The 27,232-nt window shown below is 36.5% G+C and overlaps 1 protein-coding gene and 1 long non-coding RNA gene across 13 annotated transcripts in view; one reads left to right on the top strand and one right to left on the bottom strand.

Annotated features, from left to right (window-relative positions):
- The window catches only part of kcnc3b (potassium voltage-gated channel, Shaw-related subfamily, member 3b), a 79,512-nt gene that overhangs the window by 12,024 nt on the left and 40,256 nt on the right, over window positions 1-27,232 (top strand). For all 12 annotated transcript variants that reach the window (XM_048173918.1, XM_048173925.1, XM_048173927.1 and 9 more), the window contains one exon: window positions 1,786-2,454. In XM_048173918.1, coding sequence (XP_048029875.1) covers window positions 1,837-2,454 — 618 coding nt within the window. In that variant the 5' untranslated portion in view covers window positions 1,786-1,836. The remainder of the gene's footprint in view (window positions 1-1,785; window positions 2,455-27,232) is intronic.
- LOC125257531 overlaps window positions 1-27,232 on the bottom strand; it is a 60,012-nt gene that overhangs the window by 11,999 nt on the left and 20,781 nt on the right. The window lies entirely within an intron of this gene.

The following is a 27,232-nucleotide window of genomic DNA, read 5'->3' on the forward strand; positions in this document are numbered from 1 at the left end:
AGAGGGAATCAGCTGAAAGAAGGAGTGATGTAGTAGAAAAGAGAAAAGTAAGTGATGCTGGACTCCAGAGTCGTTCTCAGTGAATTGTGATTCCTTAATGCGGAATTGGAGAGCGAGGGATGGGATGGGATGGGATGGGATGGGGGGGAAGGTAAGGTGAGGGGGCAAACAGAGACGGGATAGGAACAGAAGGAGAGAAAAATGGAAAGAATACTTTAAAAGCAAGTAAATCAGAACCAGGGTTCTTTACTACAATAATAGACAGAAGAGAGGAAAAGAAGAGGGAGATGCACAAAGTCAGGATTTTACTGCAGCAAAACAGCACTGTTCTCTCCAAACCTCTCTCTCTCGCTCTCTCTCTCTCTCTCTCTCTCTCTCTCTCTCTCTCGCTCCCACCCCCTCCTGCTCGGTGACGCTCGGCTACAGTGCTGTACTGCTGTGTGTGCATAATGAGCACCTTTCTATCTCTCTGTCTCTCTTTCTCTCTCATTCCCTCCATGCAATGAAGCTGCAGTGAAGCTCTTGACTTATTAGCTGCTTCATTTAAAGAGATAGAGAGACGGAGGGAAAGAGAGACAGACAGAATTCTAATCAGTCGCAATAGTCTCTCGCCCTCAGTTGCATCTTGCAGTGGCTTTGCTCTGAGAGTTATGGGACCAAAAGATGTTTGAAAACAGTACACCTGACAGACAGTCGACATGCATTAGATTACATTCAGTTATATATGAAATATTCCTTCGGTTTCATGCATTAATGACTACTAAAAATGACCTTTTGCAGTAGTTATCATGCTCACTGAAGTACTGAGAGAGACTAAATAATAATGAATTGTTTGATTGTCTGTTATATAATGCTCATAACTTCTATTCTGTCTCTACTTATTGTTTTCTCTCTTATATTAATTGCTTCTGCTTGCTTTATTGTCATTTGCGAGTTGCGTTGGATAAAATCATCATCTAGATGTAAATCTCATTGTGGATAACTTGTGCAAAGGGACAATTGTTCTTATGATCCTGTTGTTTAATGTGTCCTGTGTGTTACACGATGGCATCGAAACCTTTTTTATAGTACTGAATAGTGATATTTGATGTGTTTTGGTCTTTTTTAGTGTCCTATAAGTGTGTATTGGAGTAGTTGACATGAAATACTCTTGGGAAGTCCTGCAGTGTGAGATGCTAAACTCTAAAACTCTTTTTAACATTGTTATTTTATAAGCAATATGCTTCTTATTAATTCAGAGAGTGCATAAAATTGTAATATTTGAATGAAAAAGGTGATTTCAAATGATGACCAGTTACTGTGCATGACCTACACTCTTAAAAATAAAGTTTTTTTTTATTGACATCTATTGTACCATGAACAACCATGGAGCTTTCCATTGCACAAAAGGTTCTTAATAGTGGAAAAAGATTACTAAAATTATCCTAATAATGTCTTTAGATTATTAAAATGTTCCTACAGTTAGAAAACATGATTTTCCTTCACTGAAAGGATCCAAAATGTGAAATAAACAACCTTCTGGAACCTTTATTTGTAAGAGTTTATGACATGCATGCATTCTTTAATCTTGATGTTGATGTCATAAAGTCATGCGTCACACATGAAGCAACTCTGGCCAAAAACACACAAGGTCACATGGCAACCTTCATGTCACTGCAGTATTTTTGGCATATCAATAGCGGGACCCCCCTATGATGTGCAAGATCCCCTCCATATGTACCTTTACTAAACATCTTCCCTCTTTCTCTCCCCCTCCCTCCCTCCCTCCCTCCTGTCCCCCCGCAGACCGCTCCTCTCTCCTCCCCTCTCCGTTTTTTCTCCTCCTCTCCCTCCCCTATGCTCAGTTCGGTGTGTGTCTCCTCATTCAAAGGGCGCAAGGGTGGGAACAAGTCGTCCAACAAAGCATGTTACAGCGCCGACATGACTTGCCCGTCGGAAAGCGAGAAAATCGTCATCAACTGCGGCGGCGTGAGGCACGAGACGTACCGGAGCACACTGAAGACGCTGCCCGGGACGCGTCTGTCGTGGCTCACTGAGCCGGACGCCTTCAGCAACTTCGATTACGACCCGAAGTCCGACGAGTTCTTCTTCGACCGGCACCCGTCCGTCTTCTCGTTCATCCTCAACTACTACCGGACGGGCAAGTTGCACTGCCCCAACGACGTGTGCGGCCCGCTGTTCGAGGAGGAGCTCGCCTTCTGGGGCATCGACGAGACCGACGTGGAGGCGTGCTGCTGGATGAACTACCGGCAGCACCGGGACGCGGAGGAGGCGCTGGACAGCTTCGAGACGCCTGAGCCGGACGTGCCGGATGATGACCCGGCGCTCGTGGGGGACGGAGACCTGAAGCGGCTCTGCCTGCAGGAGGACGGCAGGAAAGTGGGCTGGTGGCGCGTGTGGCGACCCCGGATCTGGGCGCTCTTCGAGGACCCCTATTCGTCCAAATACGCGCGGGTGAGTGTTCAGCACCTCTTTACGCATGGACAGCTCCTCAGTCTAGCGCTCCGTTAACTTGGTTAACTCATGGTGGTGGTGGTGGTGGGATTGAATGTTGTCGAATCCATGAACTTAGAACCTGATTAGTAAATCTAAGTGACCCAAAATATTGCACTCATGGACTAGTTTGGCTGCACGGAAACTGTTCAAACACCAGAAGGGTTTGTGCATTGTGCCCTTGAGTTTGAGCATCCAGAAAATTCTTCTTTATTGGTTCTTTATAATGGACGAATGTTCTTTAGATTAGAGAGATGGCTGTTCTTTACACTAAGAAAAAAAATGGTTCTTTTAAGAACGTTTCACTGAAAGGTTATTTTGGGAACCCAAATGGTTCTATTGCTTCACTTTGAACGCCCCCTTTTACGTTCTTTATTTTTATATAAGTGTAAAAATAATGGTTTTAGGAAGAACCTTTAACATCCATGGAACATTTGCATTGCATAAAAGGTTCTTCAAACTAAGAAAACAAAATGGTTCTGTTAAGAACTTTTTACTGAAAGGTTCTTTGAGGAAGCAGAATGGTTCTTCAGTTGCATCTCTGCGAAAACTCACTTTATTACGAGTGTAGGCACTTTTTTAGCCTTTATGAATGGACAAATCCATAGTATATTGTTCTGTTAACTTGCATAGTTTAACATAAAGGTTGGACAGGTAGAAACTGAAAGGATGTAGGTTCAAGCACCATAAGCATTGATCAGATATCATTGTGTCCTTGGATAAGACATCTAACCTCAGGTTACTCCAGGGGGATTGAACCAGTAATTAGTCACTTTGGATCGCTCTAAAAATGCCAAGTTGGGTTGAAAATGGACAAACACTGTGATTGGGTTGTTTTAACCCAGTGGCTGGGTTAAATGTTAGCCCAATGTGCTGGGTAGTTTTTTTTAACTCAGCTATTGTATAAAAATGACTGTATTGCATGCTTAATTAAGCCTTAAAATAGGTTGGAAATGAACATTTATTAATTAAACAATAACCATTTATTAATTTACATATTAATAAATCTTCACCTTTTGTTTATTATTGTTGCCTCTAATAATTATGTGTCTGATTTTTAATTTCCAACCTATTTTGGGTTCATTTAAGGCCAGCCATATAGTAATTTTTAAACAATAGTTGGGTTAAATAAATTACCCAGCACGTTGGGCAAACAATTAACCCAATCGCTCGGTTTGTCCATTTTCAACCCAACTTGGGTTGTGTTTATCCCAGCATTTTGATGAAAGCATCAACTTAATGAGTAATTAAGAAATCAGTGCACACTTATTTCTTCATACTACGCATACCCTACTGTATTTAACTCAACCTGCTGCTACACTCTAATAAATGCTGGGTTAAAAACAATCCAAGTTGGGTTGAAAATGGACAAACTCAGCGATTGGGTTGTTTTAACCCAGTGGTTGGGTTAAATGTTAGCCCAATGTGCTGGACAGTTTTATTTAACCCAACTATTGTTTAAAAATGACTATATGTCTGGCTTAAAGTAAACCCAAAATAGGTTGGAAATTAAAAATCAGACACATAATTACTAGAGGCAACAATAATAATCAAAAGGTGCAAAAGCAATTTAATAAATGTTTATTGTTTAATTATTATTCATTAAACTTATTAATAAATATTCATTTATTAAACATATTAATACATTTCCAACATACTTTGGGTTCATTTTAAGCAAGCAATACAGCAATGTTTAAACAATAGTTGAGTTAAATAAAACTACCCAGTACGTTGGGCAAACATTTAACCCAACCGTTGGGTTTGTCCATTTTCAACCCAACTTGGGTTGTTTTTAACCCAGCTTTTTTTTTAGAGTGTAATGAGATGGGAGATTGTTTCTATTGTGCCTTTATGCTTGTTTTTACTTAGTCAATCTAGATGCTCTAGTCGTTCAAATATACATTGGCGAGTGTGGATATTTAGGTAACGTTAGTGGTTAAATAGCTGAAAGTTTGTAGGTTCAAACCCCATTAGCGTTGAACTATCATTGTGCCCTTGAGCAAAGATTCATCTCTCAATAAGTGTGCAGTAAGTGGCTTTTTATAGTAAGTGGCTTTGGATAAAAGCGTCAGATAAATGACTAATTAGTAAGTAATTGTTCATTCTGGAGTAGTTAAAGATCTGAACTGGTAATTGAAAAGTTGTGGGATCGTGAACTGTCCTTCACTGAACTTTGAAACAATTTTCACTTAGAAATTGAAATTTTCTAGAACATGAAATTTTGAAGTAGAAAGAATTAAAAAATCTTTTTTACAGTGTTGATAAAAGTGACTGTAGATAAAAGCATCAGCTAAATGAGTAACGCGTGTTTGCAGTTCCTCCATCATCATCAGACTGTTGCAGTGAGTGGATAAAGTTGCATGATTGCACTAGTTGACCCAAATGAGCTTTGAAGGGTGCAGTTATCAGCCTGTAAAGATGAAATCAGCACTGCCAGTGGATATTCCCCCAGAATCACACATTGCATCACCATCAAACACATATCAGCCTCATATTTATGCGTGTAATTGCATGTTATCGTGCACCATTATGCACGAGCCCCCTCCATCTGCAGTCTGTGTTTCAGCTGTTTTAAAGTGTTGCACCTTACAGTACCAGCCACAAATCCGTTACTGCATTTACAGCCCATAAACCTGCTGCTCTTATGAATCTTTTATGCTTCCGATACCCGATGCAGGAAACATAGGCGCTTGTTTCTTAATCGCATCCTTGGTCATTTTCATTTAAATGCGGGCTTGTGTTTTCAGAGCTAATAACGTTCAATCTGATGCGATTATAACTGCTGGTACTGGACGAAACAGTAGCTGCTTCAGAGACAGGGTGCATTTGATTGATATTTCACAAATTTGATAGACTATCACTCATATTTTAGCTCCGAGACATGGTCAGTTATTTGAAAACAAATGCACCAGTGTGTGCATACACTGTTGGTGTGTGTGGATGTATCAGGTTCAGCTGAGGAAGTGACTTGAGGTTGAGTTACAGGAATGTGTTTTTGTGTGTGTGTGTGTGTGTGTGTTTACAGAAAATCTATGTGCATTTGTCAGTGGTGAGTCACTTATAGGCCATATGCAAGTTGTTTTATCAGCATGTTTGATGATTATCACATGCTGTAGCGTGTCTTTCATGATTTGAGAGGAAACTGAGATGCATGGCTCATCAATTCAAAAGCTTTTCACCATATTATGTAATAGAGGTACTAAGATCTTCCTATCTGAAACTAGATATAATGACCTTTCTGTGGGAATGTTTTAGGGAAGAGCTTTTAAAGTATGGTCCACATATACATAGATGAGGCATACGCACAATCGCTGTCTGTTGTGTGTTTGTGCGCTTGCGGATGGATTTAGACTGATACCTGGGGAATGCATTTCCATTGTCCAAATGTCACTCGCTGGTCAATATTTGCCACAGTTCATTCACCTTGTTGTCAGCCGGGGTTTACTGTATAGTTGTTGCAGTGTGCATGCAAGCATTAACATGCATGTTTGCATATGGTACACACAATCAATTAGTGGTCGAATGATATCTAGACTGATATCTAGAGCTGGGTGACTGATGGCAGATATAGTGGCGATTTTGGGGTCTTTTTTTAAAGAAAATAATTCTTTTATTCAGCAAGGATGCATTAAATTGATCAGCAAAGACATGTATAATGTGCTAAAAGATTTCTATTTCAAATAAATCCACAAAAATATGATGCAGCACAACTGTTTTCAATGCTGATAATAAAAATAAATGTTTCTTGAGTAGCAAATCAGCATATTATAATGTGACACTGAAGACTGGAGTAATGATGCTGAAAATTCAGCTTTGATCACAGGGATAAATTACATTTTAAAATATATTACAATAGAAGATAGTTATTTTAAATTGTAATAATATTTCGCAATATTACTGTTTTGTGTTGAAAGTTGTTTCTGCCACAAATAAACAAATAAAAAAGGTAATTCTGACATTTTTTCTGACATTTAAACTCACAATTGCGAATTATAAAGTCAGAATTGTGAGTTATAAAGTCAGAATTGAGATATAAAGTCAGAATTGTGAGTTATAAAGTCAGAATTGCGAGTTACAAAGTCAGAATTGCGAGTTATAAAGTCAGAATTGAGAATTATAAAGTCAGAATTGAGAATTATAAAGTCAGACTTGAGATATAAAGTCAGAATTGAGATATAAAGTCAGAATTGCGAGTTATAAAGTGAGAATTGCGAGTTATAAAGTCAGAATTGAGATATAAAGTCAGAATTGCGAGTTATAAAGTCAGAATTGAGAATTATAAAGTCAGAATTGAGAATTATAAAGTCAGAATTGCGAGTTGTAAAGTCAGAATTGAGATATAAAGTCAGAATTGCGAGTTATAAAGTCAGAATTGCGAGTTACAAAGTCAGAATTGCGAGTTATAAAGTCAGAATTGAGAATTATAAAGTCAGAATTGAGAATTATAAAGTCAGACTTGAGATATAAAGTCAGAATTGAGATATAAAGTCAGAATTGAGATATAAAGTCAGAATTGCGAGTTATAAAGTCAGAATTGCGAGTTACAAAGTCAGAATTGCGAGTTACAAAGTCAGAATTGCGAGTTATAAAGTCAGAATTGCGAGTTATAAAGTCAGAATTGCGAATTATAAAGTCAGAATTGAGATATAAAGACAGAGTTGCGAATTATAAAGACAGAGTTGCGAATTATAAAGTCAGAATTGCGAATTATATGAATATTACAGATTTTACTGTATCTTTGATCAAATAAATGCAGCCTTGGTTAACATGAGACTTTTAAAAATACTTAAAAAAAAAAAAAAAAAAAAGAAAAGAAAATGTGCACTAAACTTATTGTGCCTTGTTCATATAAACAAGAATAACACATTTCTGAGTAAATCATTCATACATTTATTCATACATAAATTGTTCCATTGAATTGAATGCAACAATTTACTCACTATTTAATCAAAATTCACACAAAAATAACAATGTATGACTACAATATCTGCCGAATTAATACAATTTAGTGACAGCAAATAAGACGCTGAATTTAAACGAACACTATTTTACACGTTTTGGACATTATTCATAATTAAAGGAGAACGAATTTCTTGTTAAATCATTGAAATCAAAAGAAAGTCCCGCTCACTATCAGAGCTTAAAAGTATCTATATATTTTATTTATCACAACGTTTCGGTCCCATGACCTTTATCTGGCATATCTAGACTAAACTATTCAAAGCATAAAAATGTATAAAATAAACTTAACTCATAACCAATCACTGCAAAGAACCATCAATTATCAGTCAGTCAGTGATGCATAATTACAGCTTCTTCATCAACAAACAATTGGGCCACTAGGGAAGAAAGGAAAAAAAACACATATATAATAATAATAAAACAATTAATTGGTAAATCATTGATAAATTCATTCCTGCCTACTCTGTGCTGTTTAAACTGAATTGAATACAATGATTTTGGTTATGATTTACACAGAAATTGATTCTGCTTGTGTTTCATGAATAACGCTTATTTATTTGAACATATTTTTGCAAAATTCTCCAAACACTATTTAAAAAAAGATAATATTCTACCATGTTATAACATGTTATCTCAACAGTCACAATGCTCGGTTTCTCTCCGGTCATGCAATAGTAGACAACACGGTTCCGTAACCTACAGTAACACTCCAGTGATCTCGAATCTACCAGGACTAGACCAGACAAAAGGACAGACAGTGGAAGGTGAATGGAAGGATATTGCAGGCGTGATTTAAAGCCACTCGCTATAGATTCATGATGCTGGTGAAGTGTGAAACATTTATGAGCTGAGCGATAATCTGCATGTTTTTCATACCAACAGCAGTCCTCTCTGAGTCCAACACACACACACACACACACACACACACACACACGCTCGTGCAACACTGCTGCAATCCTGCTCTCCACGCAGCCCGAGCTGAGCACTAGAGCAAAACATGAGCGAGAGAGGGTCAGATGTAAGGAATATGGGGGGGGGGGGGGGGGGCAGAGATGGAGGAAGCTGAGCCATGAGAGATGGAAGGAGATGGATATTTGAGAGGGGGAGTGGCTGGAAATGAGAGGATGGGGGGAGAGAAAAGCATTATGGAGTCATTTTAACATCTTCAATTATGACTAAAGGCACCGGACGCCCTTCTCCCCCACTTTCTGTGGACTATTGATTGATCGTTTATCGATCCCTCTGGTCTTTGTCTCTCTGAAGGCATCCGATCAACACACACACACACACTGCACCGTACAGTTGACTGCACTGCAAGTAATACTGTTCAGTTGCACATGACAATTCTGAAGGTTATTGAGAACGAATCCTGTAATGTATGCATCCTAAATGGTCATGCAAAGATCAATACTTGTCTCATAAACATTTACATTGATGTTAAGGATGTTTTTGCAATTGCTAGATTGGAGTACAGTTTACAAGAAATTAACAATAACACTTTACTTAAGGACTTCATGTATAATGCATTATTCATAATGTACTTTATAATGTATTATAATATTCACAGATTCATTGTTACATCTGAAATTGGTTGTTTGTCATGTGTTTTGATGCATTATACTTTCTAAAGGTGTGACAATGAATAGGTAAGTATTATAATGTATTATATCTGGAGTTACAATTATTCATGAGACCATACAGTGCATTATAAGGTGCATTACTATGCATAATTAATGCATTAGAAATACTTTTATAATGCATTATACATTAAGACTTTAAGTGTTACCGAAAACACTATTTGAGTTTTTCTACTTTTTTTAAATTTTGCTTTTAATTCAATTTGTTACTTGATGTTTCTTTGCAATTGTTTGTGGAATTTACTAGCAATTTCTGACTGAAAATTGTTTCTATACCAAATTGTTTTCATTGTATGTGGAACGCAAAAGAAGAATTTGAAATTTGACTTTAACTGTATGGACAAAAATCCCAAAATCTTTTGTATTCTACAGAAAAAGGAATTTTAATTTTTGGGTGAACTGTCCCTTTAAGACACAATTACATGTGTGAATGCCATTGCAAAAGGAAATTGGAGTTAGTGAAGAGAAAAGCTTGTGGAGCTCATGCCATTTGCACTGTTATTTTATTATCTAATGCACTGACATTCAGACGTTTTTAAGTGTGGTTTAAATGTCCAAATACTTTTTTGTACAGAGGGAGAAACTGTTATTGCTACAGTAATGTACTGAGTGTCATGGAGTTATTACTACAGCAACATGAATACAGATCTCAGGCAGCGTGTGTGAAAAAGGTACAAACAAATCACGTGATACTTGTGGCTTGATTTCAAGTGACATATTGCTTGAGAAGGAGCAGAGATTTACAAAGACTTACTAGGCACCTGTTTATAATCTGTCCTCCATATATAGGAGACATTGTTGGCACACTTACAAATGCACAAGATAGATAGATAGATAGATTCTTGATCAGTCAAACACAATCAAAGTTATATTAAAGGGGACCTATAATACCCCTTTTCACAAGTTGTAATATAAGTGTCTCCAGAATGTGTCTGTGAAGTTTCAGCTCAAAATCCCCCACAGATCATTTATTATAGCTTGTCAAATTTGCCCCTATTTGGGTGTGAGCAAAAACATGCCGTTTTTGTGTGTGTCCCTTTAAATGCAAATGAGCTGCTGCTCCTGGCCTCCTTTCCTTTAAAGGATTAGTTCACTTTCAAATTAAAATTTCCTGATAATTTACTCACCCCCATGTCATCCAAGATGTTCATGTCTTTCTTTCTTCAGTTGAAAAGAAAAGAAGGTTTTTGATGAAAACATTCCATGATTTTTCTCCATATAGTGGACTTCAATAGCCTCTAAACGGTTGAAGGTCAAAATTACAGTTTCAGTGCAGCTTCAAAGCTTTCTACAAGATCCCAGACGAGGAATATCTCTTATCTAGTCTCATCTAGAGAAACCATCACTCATTTTCTAAAAAAAATTAAAACTTTATACATTTTAACAATAAATGCTCATCTTGAACTAGCTCTCTTCTTCTTCTCTATTAGAATTCTGGCAGTGTAGACGCTGCTAAGTGTATTACTGCCCTCCTCAGGTCAAAGTGTGAACTAAATTGTCATATACAATATGCTAGTGCAAGTATATAACAATTAGTTTTAGATAGATAGATAATAATTAAGGTATAACTTTTTTTGTTCAAAATTTAGAGTTTAAATAATGAGTCAGTATATCAAAAATCGTTCTTCCGATTGGAAACAGTGTTTACCACCGGCATTCGCTTGTCGTTTACCCTGATTCACTATGGTAAGCTATTATAAGTGTTTATATTTCAGAACTGTCCCATGTATGTCTCGTCATATCTGTAAATAGAGAAAAGTTGCCCTGGCTGCTTTGACGCTTGTCTGGTGTGGGAACTGCATAGGTTAGTTGTCACAACGAGCGAGAAAACTTGACATTGAGCAGCTAAATCTCCAACCTCTGGGGAAGGCCAAAAAAAGAGAACACGGCAGAGCTTGTAATAAAACAAGAATCAACACTGGCATGACAAGAACTGAGGGATTTGAAATGTTGTAAAAGATGGTGAAGGTGTTTTTATTACTCAAGTGAGTAAGGTATTTCAGTGAACAGATAAACTGTCTAACAGAGTTCATTGTAAAGCATTATCTATTGTGAAGGCTCATTTCATTATGGTTATTGTAGAGCTGTGCTGGAATTTATTTTCGAGTAAGGAAGTATTGTGTTTATTAATGGTAAAGCTACAGCAACGTCTTCAGCTAGTCAGCTTGAGATCCTTTCCATCTAAACTTTATCTGTAAAGCCTAGAAGTGAATGCTTTATGTACAGCAGGATAATCATATTCATCCGCATGGTCACCCAGAGCCGAAGCAAAACCAAAACAATGTTGTTCTGCAAAATGCATGCAGTTTTGTTTTTTAAACACTAGAGGGCACACTGTAAATAAAAAAAAAAGTAAAAGTAAAAAAGGATAATTTTTTAGCAGCAGGGTTTCCAGTTTTTTTTTTCTTTCTGAAAAATGCCTATTTTTGTAATTTTATTAATATTTACTGTATTTCAAAAATACAGGAAAGATCTGTAAAAATAAATGGCAAAGCTACTGTAAAATTACTACGGAAGAGGATAAGGGCCAAGCAATAATAAAAAATAAAACCATCTCGAGATTAAAGTTGTTAAATTTCAAGAAAAAAGTCGAAATAAAATGTTGAAAATAAACTCATTAAATTACGAGAAAAAAGTCGTTAGATTATGAGAACAAATTCGTTAAATTATGAGGGGAAAAAAGTCGTTAAATTTCGAGAAAAAAAGTCGAGATAAAATGTTGAGAATAAAGTCATTAAATTACGAGAAAAAAGTCATTATATTATGAGAACAAATTCGTTAAATTTAACTACAAAAGTTAACTTATTCGAAAGTTAACTAATTTAACTTTCGACTTTTTTAACTTTCGACTTTTTTCTCGAAATTTAACAACATTTTTCTCATAATTTAACGAATTTGTTCTCGTAATTTAACAACTTTTTTCTCGTAATTTAATGACTTTTTTCTCGTAATTTAACGAGTTTATTCTCAACATTTTATCTCGACTTTTTTCTTAAAATGTAACGGGTTTTTTCTTGTAATTTAAGGAGTTTATTCTCAACATTTTATCTCAACCTTTTTCTCGAAATTTAACGGGTTTTTTCTTGTAATTTAATGAGTTTATTCTCAACATTTTATCTCGACTTTTTTCTTAAAATTTAACGGGTTTTTTCTTGTAATTTAATGAGTTTATTCTCAACATTTTATCTCGACTTTTTTCTTGAAATTTAACGGGTTTTTTCTTGTAATTTAATGAGTTTATTCTCAACATTTTATCTCGACCTTTTTCTCGAAATTTAACAAGTTTTTTCTCATAATTTAACAAGTTTATTCTCAACATTTTATTTTGACTTTTTTCTCGAAATGTAATGAGTTTTTTCTCAAAATTGAACAACTTTAATCTCGAGATGGTTTTATTTTTTTCTTATTGCTTGGCCCTAATCCTCTTCCGTAAATTACAGATTTTTTTTTTTTTTTAAAGTGCAGGAATTATAATTTGTTTTAACCTGTTGCTGACACTGATGTCCAGTAACTTGCACACCTGCATAGTGTTTGACAGTGTAATCACCTCAGACTTGAAGGTCATGTCTAACAGTAGCCTATAGATCTTGCTGTAATTATCTTGTAGTCTATAAACCAGCCTCACATATATAACTTGCAAGAGTTGGCATGGAATCTGCTTCCATCAACAGTTCTCCCGTCCAGCTCTGGGACGCGCGGTCCCGGAACACCTCCTCCCGTCGGGCCCAATCACATCGACAGGGTGCCTGAGTCCTATGCATAGCAGTTGTAATAAACAAACTGTTCAGGGCATCAGCTTTTTGTGACAAGTTTAGCCAGGGACACTGCCTGGAGAATGAATGAGCGTCTGAGCTGTGCCGACACATGTACACCTTTAAACACAAATACACACAAACACGTCTCTCTTGCATACTCTTCAACATATACTTATGCACAGCAGGGATCATTTTTGGTTTTTGCTCATTTATTCAGAACATAGTCTAAAAAGATTTTGAACTTTAAAAACATCTTTGACGTAATCTGTGTTAATTAAATGTCAATCATAATCATTTTCTGTAAAGCTACTTTGAAACTATATGTATTGTGAAAAGCACTATAGGCCTACAAATAAGCTTGAATGGAATTCAATTGAATTGAATAAAATTACGCTTGAGCACAAAAACTTTAGAATGACTAATCCTGATCCCAGGACAGCACTAATTTTGGTCAGTCTGCTGTGATTTTTGCACCAGTTTTTCAGCCCTGGGCCATAAAAACACTCAAACATTCATCAAACATGCATGCACAAACTCATAAACATACATTACTGCTTCAGTAGTTTTGCCGTTTTAAATATGCCATGTCCTACAGAGGCCAAATGCCGTAACAGAGAAGCACTTTAACAGAGAAAAGTGGCTTCAAAGTTCATTTTGATTGATTTGATGTCAATTTGCACACTGCATTTTCTCTGAATCTCCATATAGTTGAGCCAATCCCAACTGTCACAGGACAGATAGTCTAAAAGACCCATTTCCAGTCATAACTCGATTTTGACATAATGCACAGTTAGTCTCTTTTGCCTTTGCAGAACAGTGCATCTCTGAGAGGCAAAGAAATATCTTTCAAACTTTCAAGCCAATCACAGTACTGTAGGTGTGATGTATGGAATGAACACAAAGGCATCAATACGTTTGATGACGTTTGGAAATGGAGAGAAATCATCGAGCGTGCATTTTCAGGACATCTGCCGGAATTTTATTTGAACTGGCAAACTTTAATGTAAATTTGAATGTAGTAGTAAATGAAGTAGAATTAAAATAAATAGAAATTTTAAGAAATTCATGAGTGAAGTTTTTAACGAAACTTTGAATGTTGGTTTGACAAAGCATTTGAAAGTTTTCAAAAGAGTTTTAAAAGCCTTGAAGATGGAACCTGCAGATAAACTGACTATCGTTCAAAAGTTTGGGGTTTAGAAGATTTTGAAAAAATCCTCTTAATTAAAAATAAACTGGCCTTGTTAATAAAACACAAGCAGAAATTATAATTTGTGAGTAAATTGTGCATAAAACGATTATGTAAATTCAGGGGAACAATGTATGTATGAAAAAAATGATTTACTGATTAATGATTTATTATAAATGATTTATGAATAACAGATTTGTTTATCCTTGTTTTTATGCAGATTGTCTAATAAGGGTAAAATAATGTCAAATAATGCCTTAATGCATCATGCACATTTTTATTTTTTATGGATTTTGAGTAAAATACATTTTGTAATATTTCATGAAACATGAGCAGAACTAATATCTGTGTAAATTATGCATAAAACGTGCAAAAATTCAGTGGGTCAATTTTACAGTTCAGTTTGGGGTTGATGAGATGTTTAAAGGTGCCCTAGATTGTTTTTTTACAAGATGTAATATAAGTCTAAGGTGTCCCCTGAATGTGTCTGTGAAGTGAAGTTTCAGCTCAAAATACCCCATAGATTTTTTTTAATTAATTTTTTTAACTGCCTATTTTGGGGCATCATTAACTATGCACTGATTTTTTTCAGCACGGCCCCTTTAAGAGATGCGCTTCCTCTGCCCCACGAGCTCTCAACTATAATACAGTGCATTTACAAAGTTCACACAGCTAATATAACCCTCAAATGGATCTTTACAAGATTTTCGTCATGCATGCTGTATGCATGCTTCGAATTATGTGAGTAAAGTATTTATTTAGATGGTTATGTTTGATTCTGTGTGAGTTTGAGGCTATGCTCCGTGGCTAAAGCTAACATTACACACTGTTGGAGAGATTTATAAAGAATGAAGTTGTGTTTATGAATTATACAGACTGCAAGTGTTTAAAAATGAAAATAGCAACAACTCTCGTCTCCGTGAATACAGTAAGAAACGATGGTAACTTTAACCACATTTAACAGTATATTAGCAACATGCTAATGAAACATTTAGAAAGACAATTTACAAATATCACTAAAAATATCATGTTATCATGGATCATGTCAGTTATTATTGCTCCATCTGCCATTTTTCGCTGTTGTACTTGCTGGCTTACCTTGTCTGTGCACAGATCCAGCCGTTAATACTGCCTTTCCTTGTCTAATGCGTCGAATGGGCTTGCATTATGCAAATATTGGGGTCATACATATTAATGGTCCCGACTGTTACGTAACAGTCGGTGTTATGTTGAGATCCGAGTGTTTTCCGGAAGTCTTTTAAACAAATGAGATTTACATAAGGAGGAGGAAACAATGGGGTTTGAAACTCAATGTATGTCTTTTCCATGTACTGAACTCTTGTTATTCAACTATGCCGAGATAAATTCAAATTCTGATTCTAGGGCACCTTTAATGCCATTCTAATATGATGATTTGCTGCTCAAGGAACATTTCTTATTACTATCAATATTGAAAACAGTTGCGCTGCTTAATATTTTTGTGGAAACCGTGATACAATTTTTTTCATGGTTCTTTGATGAATAGAAAGTTCAAAAGAATAGCATTTATTTGAAATAGAAATCTTTGTAATATTATAAATGTCACTTCTGATTCATTTAATGTGTCCTTGCTGAGTATGAGTATCATTTTGTTAAAAAAATCTTACTGATCCCAGGCTTTTGAATGGAGTGATGTAGTACAGATTTTATTTAATTTTTTTTTGTGATTCAGTAAATTCCTCTTGTCCTGTGGTGAGATGATGGCTGCTGGGATCTCAGTGTTTTCCAGAGGAGCTTCACCTGTAGTAACTTCCAGCATCATGAGCTCAGAGACACTGGCGTCCTGCGCCATGAATAGTTTATTCGCAGTCTTGACATGGCTTGAAAGGCTGAGCAGATGAACAGCTCTTATGTGACGGCCTTGGAGTTGGCGCCTCCCAGGGGCCTTGCATTCGGGCTCCTGGTTGCTTAATTGACAAAGACAAGCATGTCCCTCAGCCGATTTACACAGCTGTCCCTCCATATTCCTCCTGATGTTCTTGAAGGGCACCTCCATGATGTGTGGAGGCACCGACCGGGTCCTGATCTGAGGGTTCATATGTTTAATTGATTTCATGTGTACTGCATGTACTCTACCGTACAAAAGCTTGGACTAATTTGTAAATGTTTTTGAAAGAAGTCTCTTCTGCTCACTGAGGCTGCATTTATTTGATCAAAAATACAGTAAAAACAGTGAAATATTATTACAATTTAAAATAACTTTTTTCTATTTGAATATATTTTAAAATGTAATTTATTCCTGTGATCAAAGCTGAATTTTCAGCATCATTACTCCAGTCTTCAGTGTCACATGATCCTTCAGAAATCATTCTAATATGCTCATCAAAAAACATTTCTGATTATTATTGTTGAAAACGGCTTCATATCTTTTTGTAAAAAACAGATTTTTATCATTATAAATGTTTTTATTGTCATTTTTGATCAATTTAATGCATCCATGCTGAATAAAAGTTTTTTTTTTTTTACTTACCCCAAATTTTTGAATGGTTGTATTTCATAGTTTCCACAAAAATATCAAGCAGCACAACTGTTTTCAACATTGATAATCATAAATGTTTCTTGAGCAGCAAATCATCATATCAGCATGATTTCTGAAGGATCATGTGACACTGAAGACTGGAGTAATGATGCTGAAAATTCTGATTTGATCACAGGAATAAATTACATTTATTCAAATAGAAAACAGTTCTTGTAAATTGCAATAATATTTCACAATATTACTATTTTAATGTATTTTCGATCAAATAATGCAGTGTTAAGAGACTTCTTTCAAAAGCATTAAAAAAAAAGCATTAACTTCTGACTGGTAGTGTATTGGAGAAGCGCTCACATGCTCTAGACTGTGACTCTCGAGAGTGTGAGTGATTGGCGCCAGAGCTTCGAAAGTTTCGACAGAAAGCGTTTCAGTTTTCCCTGACACAGGTGTGTGTGTGTCAATGAGTCAATCTCTTTAGTTTCATGTCTGTTCCACAGGGAACCGAGATCAGACCTGCTGGGTAATTTCATCTCAGTGATAATTGGAACTTCCTGTGGCGATGAGATCATATCCTGCTGAGCCACATCAGAGCAGCAGCATAACACCATGGTGTCTGTCTCATCACACACAAACACACACACACACATGCTTCATACATGTGAGGACGTTCCATCATTAATGTGATGTGGAATATTGGGAATGTCCTGTTTTTCAGTTGAGGCTCATGCTGATTGGGAAGCAGGAGGTTTGTCCTTGGCATCTTTGTTTCCGATAAACAGATAAATGTAGTTGAGCTATAAAGTGATGGCCATGGTTTAATGTTCACTAACGCTTTTCTAATTATTGATGGCAGTAATTCCATCCATCTCTGAGGAGCAGTTTTATTCTCAGCCTGATTGGTTAGCCATAAATATTTTATTCTAATAATCCTGAACTTTTGTGTACCACAGTATTCACAAATGAATACTTTTATTCAGCAAGGATGCATTAAATTGATCAAATGTGACAGTAAAGACATTTATAATGTTACAAAAGATTTTTATTTCAAATAGATGCTGTTATTTTGAACTTTCTATTCATCAAAGAATCCGGGGGAAAAATACAATTTCTACAAAAATATTTCAACATTGATAATAAGAAATGTTTCTTGAGCAGCAAATCAGCATATTAGAATGATTTCTGAAGGATCATGTGACACTGAATCTCCATGATGCTGAAAATTCAGCTCTAAATTCAATCACTAGTTTAGTAATGTTAGTTTTGACATCATTTGTCTTCTATTTTCCCTATGGTCATTTTTTAGTTTGCTTATTTATTTGCTTTTTTTTTCCCGCTGAGTTAGGAGAACTGTCCCAAAGTGTCCGTGTCTGGGAGACAGGACAAGGGCAACAACACACACACTCACACACACCAACTTGCTCTTTTACTAAAGCTCCAGTGTAATATAGCCATGACCTTGGACAGGTGGACACGCTGTTATAAGTGATACCAGAGTCACTTCAATGTATCAAACCTGCATATATATATATATATATATATATATATATATATATATATATATATATTAGGGATGCAACAATACAGTTAGCCCACGGTTCAATACATACCTCGGTTTTTTAACCACGGTTTTCGGTTCGGTTTGGTTCAGTTTGTTATTCTATGCTTAGGCAATAGGAACAGTAAGAGGTTAGTAGAAAAAGTAAAAACGATTTATTGCAATACTCCTTTATTTTATTTAAAAGCAAAGAAAAGTCCACTAGTTTCTAGTGTATTGTATAATATACATAGACTGTAAAAAAATATGGACGTAGCGTCCGTGACGTCACCCATAGAGTTCTGAACAGCAGTTTTGACGCCTAAATGAGGCCGCGGCCATCTTAGCTGCGCGTCACCGCACGTCACTCCCGGATAACTGAAAATGGGCAAAGAGGCAGGGAGGTGGTTTGAATTGATATGACTGGTTGCTGAAACCACGCCCGCCTAGCTCGACGTGAACATGTTAGCAAGCAAAGAGCTATCTATCTATCTTAGATACGATCTAAAATATTAATGAAGATAAGTTTTATCATCAGAACGTTCTAAAGGTTTACTGTCAATCTACGGTGTTTTTTAAGATATAGATCCTCCAACACCAGTAGTGTTGGGTGTGCAAATAACAACATGGAAAATCAAAATGGGACTTCATACCTTTATAATGAAATAGAGATCGCGAGATGAATCCAATCTGTGGCACTTGGGTAAAATATGAGTGTCCATTGCAAAACAAAAAAACATTTCACATTTCTTCTGAATGATCTGCTCTCTGTCATCGTTCTTCAAGAAAGGATGCAATCTGAGCAGCGTTTATGTTGTAAAACTGTATACGATCGTATCTAACAAACAAATGTGCCTGTGTCCAAAGTATATTTTTTTCAAAATAGTGCAGCAGTTTTAGTTATAATATCCAAGCAGTGCTGTCAGAGTTGTATATCCTCCTGGTATTGTCATTAAATCTCACAATCAAAACTTTCAGCCAATGCCACGATCCAACAACGTGTGTTCTGTGTCTCTTCCGCATGCATGCACATCTACACAGACACACATCAGTCTCGAATATTATGCAGCAAGCCATATTTTATAATTGTATAAAATAATCGAGAAAAAAAGCACAAAAACGGCTGAGATGCCAAATTCAGCGGCAGCTGAGGTAACATGACGGCTCAGACAGCAGCGCAATCTACCTGTCACTCAAGTGACCACGCCCTTAATTATGCAGAACTTTAAGGCTTAATATAATTTAAACGGATAAGTTATAAAAAAATTCACCCCCCTCAGAGTTGTCATGAAGGGCAAAAATAGCAGTATAGACCAAAACCACAATTTGAACCAACTTGTAAACATGTTTTTTTCTGCTATAAACTTGGCCAATTTAACATAGGACTCTATGAGATTCTGCTCTCTTTTGGAGCCTGTCCCTAGCGGCCAGTCGATGAATCGCAGTTTAAGTTACTTCCGTATTGGCTTCACGAGAGAAAGGGGGAGGTTGCCGCTTGATAATATAAAATAATTTTTTATTTTAAAATTAACACTGACATCTCACAGCTGTTGGTAGCCCATGTACAAACTGTACAAACAAATTCTCCAAAGCTGTTTACCAAGCTTTCGATTAAATTTAATATTTGAAATCACCAATAAAATCTGACAACAACTGCCTCATTTTATTTTATTTTTTTTCTCAAACGCTGGAATCATGACAAAAAATCTGTACTTTTCAGGCTGGATCAAGCTAATGCGCATGCGCAGACCTAAATGCGCGTCTCTTGTGCCTCATTTGGGAGACACTAGTCTGGCTGTTTCTATAGAAACCGGTGCTTCTAACGGCCGCTGCAGTGACGCGATGACTTTATCAGTCAGCGATTGGCTCTTATTTAGAAGGCGGGACTTATTCCACCATATTGCGCGTTTCACTTTCTCCCATTCAAAACAATACGAGTGACGCGTCTTGTGTTATTCTATCCACCTGTTTCCGCGGGGCGCTACTGTAAAAGAGAACGTGGGTACAACTTCCGGTAAGGCGGCGGAAGTAGCATACCAATGGTATTTAGTGTGTTAATTAGCGAAGAGGCTAAACGTTTTTTGGATCATAGTTTACTTTGCAAAGTTTCAAATCTTTATGAGAGATGTCGTTACGGCGCTAAGGGACAACATTTCAGTTTAGTACATTTATAAGTTAATAATATCACAATACAATAAACAGTTTTCGTGCCCTTAATTGCCCTTTACTTTACTGACCTTCCACAAAAGTGCTGCTGCATGACTAGAGCATCCCTGCAATACATGAACAACCCGCTGTCTGTACTTCACCTGTCACTGATGCACCAAAGCCATATGATGTTATATTTTACTCCTAACGTGTCGTGCGTGCCAGAGCCAGTCGCGTTTCCACTGTCATATATACGATGCTAAAGGCTACTTATGTTAACCATTGCGATAAATACAGACTGCTTGAGGAACTAAGACATTTCTTATATGATTATAATCGTGTATTTATTTGGTTTAATGTTTTATCTGTCTCTTCCCTGTGCCTGTTGATTCCTGACAAATGCATATCTTTCACAGATTCACACACTCCGGTTAACTCGTATAACTCATAACTGTTGTCTTCTCATGTGCTCCCTCTGTTGCTTTGGCTGAAAGGATCAGGATAGATAGACGGAGATCGCGCAAACGTCCTCGGATTGCAATCATCGCATAATTTAGAGGAAAATCAATAGAAATGCTCAGAAAAGTGATGTAAACATAGGGTATGTTATCAATATATTTCTAAATGTGTAAGCCTTTGGATTTAAAAGCCTTGGAGTTGTTTTGTGCATTCTTGTGATCGTAAATAAATGGAAGCAGGCGCAACTGAATAGGTATGTGTTTTCTTTTTATGTCAGTATAAATATTAGTTAGATTTAGCATGATTGATGTGCACTCCTGACATAAATTAATAAATTACTATTACTGTAACATTTTTTATTGTAAAACATTGTTCAAATATTGATGCTGGAATCTTAAATTTTTAAGTAAAAAACAAACGTTCGCAAGTTTGGATCGTTAAATCTTGAATGACTGTCAAATGTTGAATGAATGAGTGTCACGTCCAGCTTGTTTACTTCGAACCGGAAGACGCTCCCACGTTTGACGCAAGGCCTCATGGGGCGTAGGAAACTTGTGGATACTCAACGGCAAAACCGAAATGTCTCCACACCACGGATTTGAAAGACGCCGGCGCTTCCTCGTACTGTAGCCTCACTTCCCCGCCGCTCGCCATGTTAAAGTGTGGAATGATGGTTCAGCGCCCCCTAACTTTAGAGCATAGTGATTGAATATTTACTCGCGGGGAGGAGTACTCGTAGACTTACAGGCACACACAAACAGTCAATTCGGAGAGAAATAAAACGCACATAAATTATTTAAACGTAAAACCGAAAAAACCGCAATTCACAAGCGCGTATTGAACCGTGGATGTCGTACCGAACGGTTCAATATTATATTGAGAATTGTGGCATCCCTAATATATATATATATATATATACACACACACATATATATTTTTACCTTTTAAGATATGCAAAGGGAATTTTGTCATAGTTCACTCACTTCTGACAACAATTTTGTCCCTGAACTATAGCAAAGTAAAACCAAACAAAACTGCACACACGGAGATGTGCATGTTATATTAAATGGGACCTATAATGCCCCTTTCACAAGATGTAATATAAGTCTCTGGTGTCCCCCAGAATGTGTCTGTGAAGTTTCAGCTCAAAATACCCCACAGATCATTTATTATAGCTTGTCAAATTTGCCCCTATTTAGGTGTGAGCAAAAACACGCCGTTTTTGTGTGTGTCCCTTTAAATGCAAATGAGCTGCTGCTCCCGGCCCCTTTCCAGAAGAGGGCGGAGCTTTAACAGCTCAACAACAACAAAGCTGGAGAATCTCAAGCAGACAAAATGAGGATTGTCAGTAACGGTGTTCAACCTTACATTGTTCAAACCGGAGTCGACACTGATGGAGAGACTCAGGAAGAAGTTACAACTTTTAGACGTTTCTGAACGGTTAGTGGATAAATTTATGTAGTTGCTGTGGAGTTGATTCAACTCATCCACTAGCATGTGCCGTCATGTTAATCTTCACCCCCTTTGTTGCGTGTTCTCAGGGGCGGGGTTTATGTAAATGTTAGGGTTTGTGATGTCACTAACCCAGGAAGAAGCTCGTTGTAGTCCCTGCAGCCATTTGTTGTAGTCCTTAAACAGAGAATTATTGAAAAGAAAATATCTCCCTTTGCATTGAACTTTGAGCGTCGTAACTTTGCAGATGTTGTTTATGCTCAAACAGCAACATTACACACTAACTAAAGTTAAAAAAGGGGTCCTTGATTATGGTTTCACTTTAAGATTTATATGTGATTGTATGTTCCTGATGGAACTGCAGGTCACTTGCAACTCTCTTTAGCAACAGACAGTGTGTGTGTGTGTGTGTGTGTGTGTGTGTGTGTGTGTGTGTGTGTGTGTGTTTAGCCATCTGCTCCTACAGGATAGATGCAAGTCCAGTGTAGCCAATGCTAAATTCATCACTTTGCCTTTGACATGTGACTTTGCCGTTTACAAAACAATATTTGCTCACACAAGCTTCCACAACAAATATGAAGCAGCACAACTGTTTTCAACATTGATAATAATCATAAATGTTTCTTGAGCAGCAAATCATCATATTAGAAGGATCATGTGACACTGAAGACTGGAGTAATGATGCTGAAAATTCAGCTCTGATCACTGAAAAAAGTTATTTAAAATGTGTTTTACAGTATTCTTACTGTTTTTACTATATTTCTGTTCAGTGCAAGAGCACACACATGTACAGAGATTTAAAGAGAGTTCCCATGTTCCCGTGACTTTGCCATTTCTCTTACAAAGCACATTTTGGTCACAGAAGCTCTCAGTTAGATTAAGGACAAAGATAGAGTGAGAGGAGAGAAAGAGAGAGCGATAGAGAGACTGCAAGTAAAAGAGGTGAGTGAATGAGACAGGAGCAGTGAAAAAGGGGGTGGGCGCTGTGGCGCAAGGACAAACGTACATGGCAACACTGCAGTCTTCTAGAGAGAATACAAAACAGGCAGAATGCTGAGACGCTCACGGTCCCACACGCAACAGTGTATGAGATGCTCTTGTTTGCACTGCGTTTTCAAATAAATGCACGTGTTTGTGCATCATGTTTTACACGGAATGTGTTGAAACGAAACTCTCACTCTCAGAACAGAGGAATCGCTACAGAAAAAGTGCATTTCAGGTGCTTGTTTGCATGCAGCCGTGAATATGCATGTGAAGTAACGTTCACACATCCTTGTAATGCACCAACGGCACGTGTGAACCGGTGTTTCACGGTGCTGTCTGTCACACACACATACATGCCTTCATACACACACACTGTCCCCCTATGACCTTCAGTATCCCGCAGTGTCCTGTGTTACATCAAATGACCGATCACTCTCTCTCCATCTCTCTCAGGTGTCTCTCCTGATGTTATGGGTCGTTCCCATGTGACAGGCAGCTTGATATATTTCCTCCTTTGCTGATGCATGAGTGTGTGCACTTTTACATCTGTTCAGTGCCTATATACATCTCTGGAAATGTATATATCTCATTTATGCATTTAAATTTCAGAATATGCAACTCATTATTCAGTTGGAGCAGTTCATTAAGCAAATAAGCCACTTTGGGACACTTTCAATATATAGTACGTTTTATTATTAAAAATAATAATTTGGATTAAACATTTAAACAAGTATGTTAAAATAATTATAATTGCTGCTGGAAATTCAGCTTTGCCATTACAGGAATAAATTACATTTTGAAGTATACTCAAATAGAAATCAGTCATTTTAAATGGTAACAATATTTCAAAATATTACAATTTTTTTTCTGTATTTTTGATCAAATAAATGCAGCTTTGGTGGTGAACATAAGAGACTTCTGAGCGATAGTGTCCAAAAAACAAAAAAACAAAAACATGGTAGCACCACCACAGTACTTTTTGGTGCTTTTTTTAATAAAGCAAAAACCCCTATGAAGCTGTGGTTTACACTGAATTCATAACAGCTAAGGGGCTTTGTTAGTAACGGAGCTGTTATAAATTCACTGTAAACCATGGCTTCATGGGGCTTATTGCTTTTATACAACGGTTACCGCACAATACAAATATTAAAGCCAAAAAATATGTATCAATGCTACTTTCATGAAGTAAAATCATTAAAAGCTTTCCTTCCGCTGGAAAAAGTAGTCCCTGACCATGAACAGCAACAGAAGTTACATTATTACGCCATTAGATGGCGGCAAAGATTGTCTTTATGAGTGTGTCACTCGGTCGCAAAAACTTTTATATTGAAACTTGTTGTGAACACGGAACAAGCCGCAAAGGACAAATGCTTTGACTGGCGCTGTCAGTGTCAGCAGGGCACAGGAAAACCCCTTAAATGTTAAAAGGACAAGATCGCAGCGGATATTCAAACTGTTTTTTTTATTATGAACATAGGACTGACCTCAAGAAAATGCTAAATCTGAATGCAGGTAATAAACTCGGTCACTCGACATCTCTCTCACAATACTCTTCTACATAATGCAGTAAGCTTCAATGAACAAAATCAATAAACAAACATATGTTTACGTTGCTAAGAGTGGTTGCTAAGACAGACCCAGCAACATACACACTCAGTGGCGAAGCGATACATGTGTAATGCGATCAGCTGTACAGTCAAAAAATTATTCAGACACTTTCACCTGACCATGCTTTGATTAAGTGTTATCTGACATAATTAAGATTAATTTTTTCTGACACAGTTTAACTCTGAGATCTTGTCATATATTATTACCATTTTTTTTAAAGCTGCAGTCTGCAACTTTTTTTTACAAAAATTATATAATGAGAATATACAACATGAATCCATTTTCCAAACAGTGTTTTTGTCTTATCCTGAATCATTATGGTACACTTATAATACGTTTTTATATTCGGACTATTTCAGACCAGACTGGTAGGACTCGCCGCAGAGTATCACAGTAACTGCGTGACTCGCCATAGACATACACAGAGAAAAGTAGCTCCGGCTAGAATGTTCCTCCGCAAGACGCGTGCAGTTCTGTTTATTAACCGCTAGAGGGCCAAAAATCTGTGACTGTGTTTTCGGCTTTGAACGAGGCTCAACCAATCAGAATCAAGGGCCGGAACTATCCGTTTTATACTTTTGTTTTTACTTACAAGGTTTTCTTTAAAAAAGGTGGTTGATGAAATATATTATTATTAGATTTATTTTTAAAAGAAAGACTCTTTTAAATTGCAGTCTATTTTTGTTTTTTAAATCGCAACAATAGCAATATGATAAAAGATATGATGTTATTAGTAAGTTTTATTATTAATAATTATAATTAGATAAAAAATTCTAAATATATTAAAAATAATTGGATTTAAGTAATAAAAACATTGTTACATATTAAAAAATAATAAAATGAACACATTTTTAATAATAACTAATATTAAATAATATATATTTTTAAAATGCCCAACTTTTATTTTTTGTTGAAATGTTTTTAATTTTGCATTCATTTAGATGTAGTGCATTTATCAGCATTTTACGTCTTTGAATGTGGCTCATCCAGGAATTTAGAGTCTGCGTTTTGTAACTTAACTCTTTTTATTGTCATATGTGATCATCTTTCATTTTCTGTCAGTCCTCTCTCTTGCCTTCACATTGCATCCATTAAAACATCCTGACGTTTTCAGGTTGCCGCACCTCACTTAGCGGTCAGATGTACCGAACTGAACGCCTGTGGCATCATGTGACATCTACAGGCTTTTAATACTTCGAACTGAACGGGAACGGGCTATTTAAGATGCGTGAGAAGGTTGTACTTTTGTTCGCAGGACGGATCCGGTCTAGATGTCTTGAGGGAGTGTGTTTGGATAATAATCCCTGCAGGTTCTGATGTACTGTTACACTGTGCTCGTGTTCAGAATGGAGATGTCTGCTGCAGTACATACTGTATACTGTATCAGATCATATTCAGTGCTAAATGTTTCAAACTGCAGTGTGTGCATATTTTGATCATTTTAATGGGATAGTTCACCCAAAAATGAATATTCACCTTCATGTAGATCCAAAAGTGTATGACTTTCTTTCTTCTGTGGAACATAAAAGAAGATATTTTGAGAAATGCCTCAGTGTTTTTTGATCCATACAATAAAAGTCATTGTTGTTTGGTTCTCAACATTCTTCAAAAAATCATCTTTTGTGTTACACAGAAGAAGGAACAACATGATGACAGAACTTTCATTTTAATGTGAACCGTCCCTTTAATTTGGCAGTCTGATGAAATAATGAGTCAAGAGATGTTAAAAATCATTAACTCAAGTTTATTCATTACACTGGAAATAGAACAGTTGGATGCTTTGCATTGTGGGATGCAGTACCCTACACAGTGTGATCTGCTGTATGCTGCACATTTTAGCAAAACAGTTTCTGTTTTTCCCTTAAAGCAGGGTTAGGTTTGGAAAAGACTTTTATAATATTGCAAAAGATTTCTGTTTTAAATAAATGTTGTTCTTTTGAACTTTCTATTCAGTTTCCACAAAAATATATAGTGACAACTTGATTTCAACAGTGATAATGATAAGACATGTTTCTTGAGCAGCAAATCAGCATATTAGAATAATTTCTGAAAGATCATGTGACACTGAAGGAGTAATGATGCTGAAAATTCAGCTTTGAATCACAGGAATAAATTACATTTTAACATATATTCACATAGAAAATGGCTATTTTAAATTGTAATAATATTTCAAAATTTTTACTGTATTTTTGATCAAATAAATGCAGACTTGGTGAGCAAAAAATAGTTTTATAGTCCGTCTTTTTTTTTTTTTTTATGGGGGATCTTAACACTTTATTTGTTTTTATTCATTCATTTGGTGAGTAGTCAACATCCTGCTAAATATCTCCTGTGTTCCACGACACAATTAACACATCAGAGTGAGTCAACGATGACAGAATTGTCATTTTCAGCTGAACTATCCCTTTAACATCCGTTTGCCTCTTTATGGTGGAGGAGATTAACAGTGCAGGCCAGAGAAAGAAAGAAAGAAAAAGATTAGGGGGGAAAGCAGACTGA

This window comes from Megalobrama amblycephala, linkage group LG22, assembly GCF_018812025.1.
Source record: "Megalobrama amblycephala isolate DHTTF-2021 linkage group LG22, ASM1881202v1, whole genome shotgun sequence".
NCBI classification, from domain to species: domain Eukaryota; kingdom Metazoa; phylum Chordata; class Actinopteri; order Cypriniformes; family Xenocyprididae; genus Megalobrama; species Megalobrama amblycephala.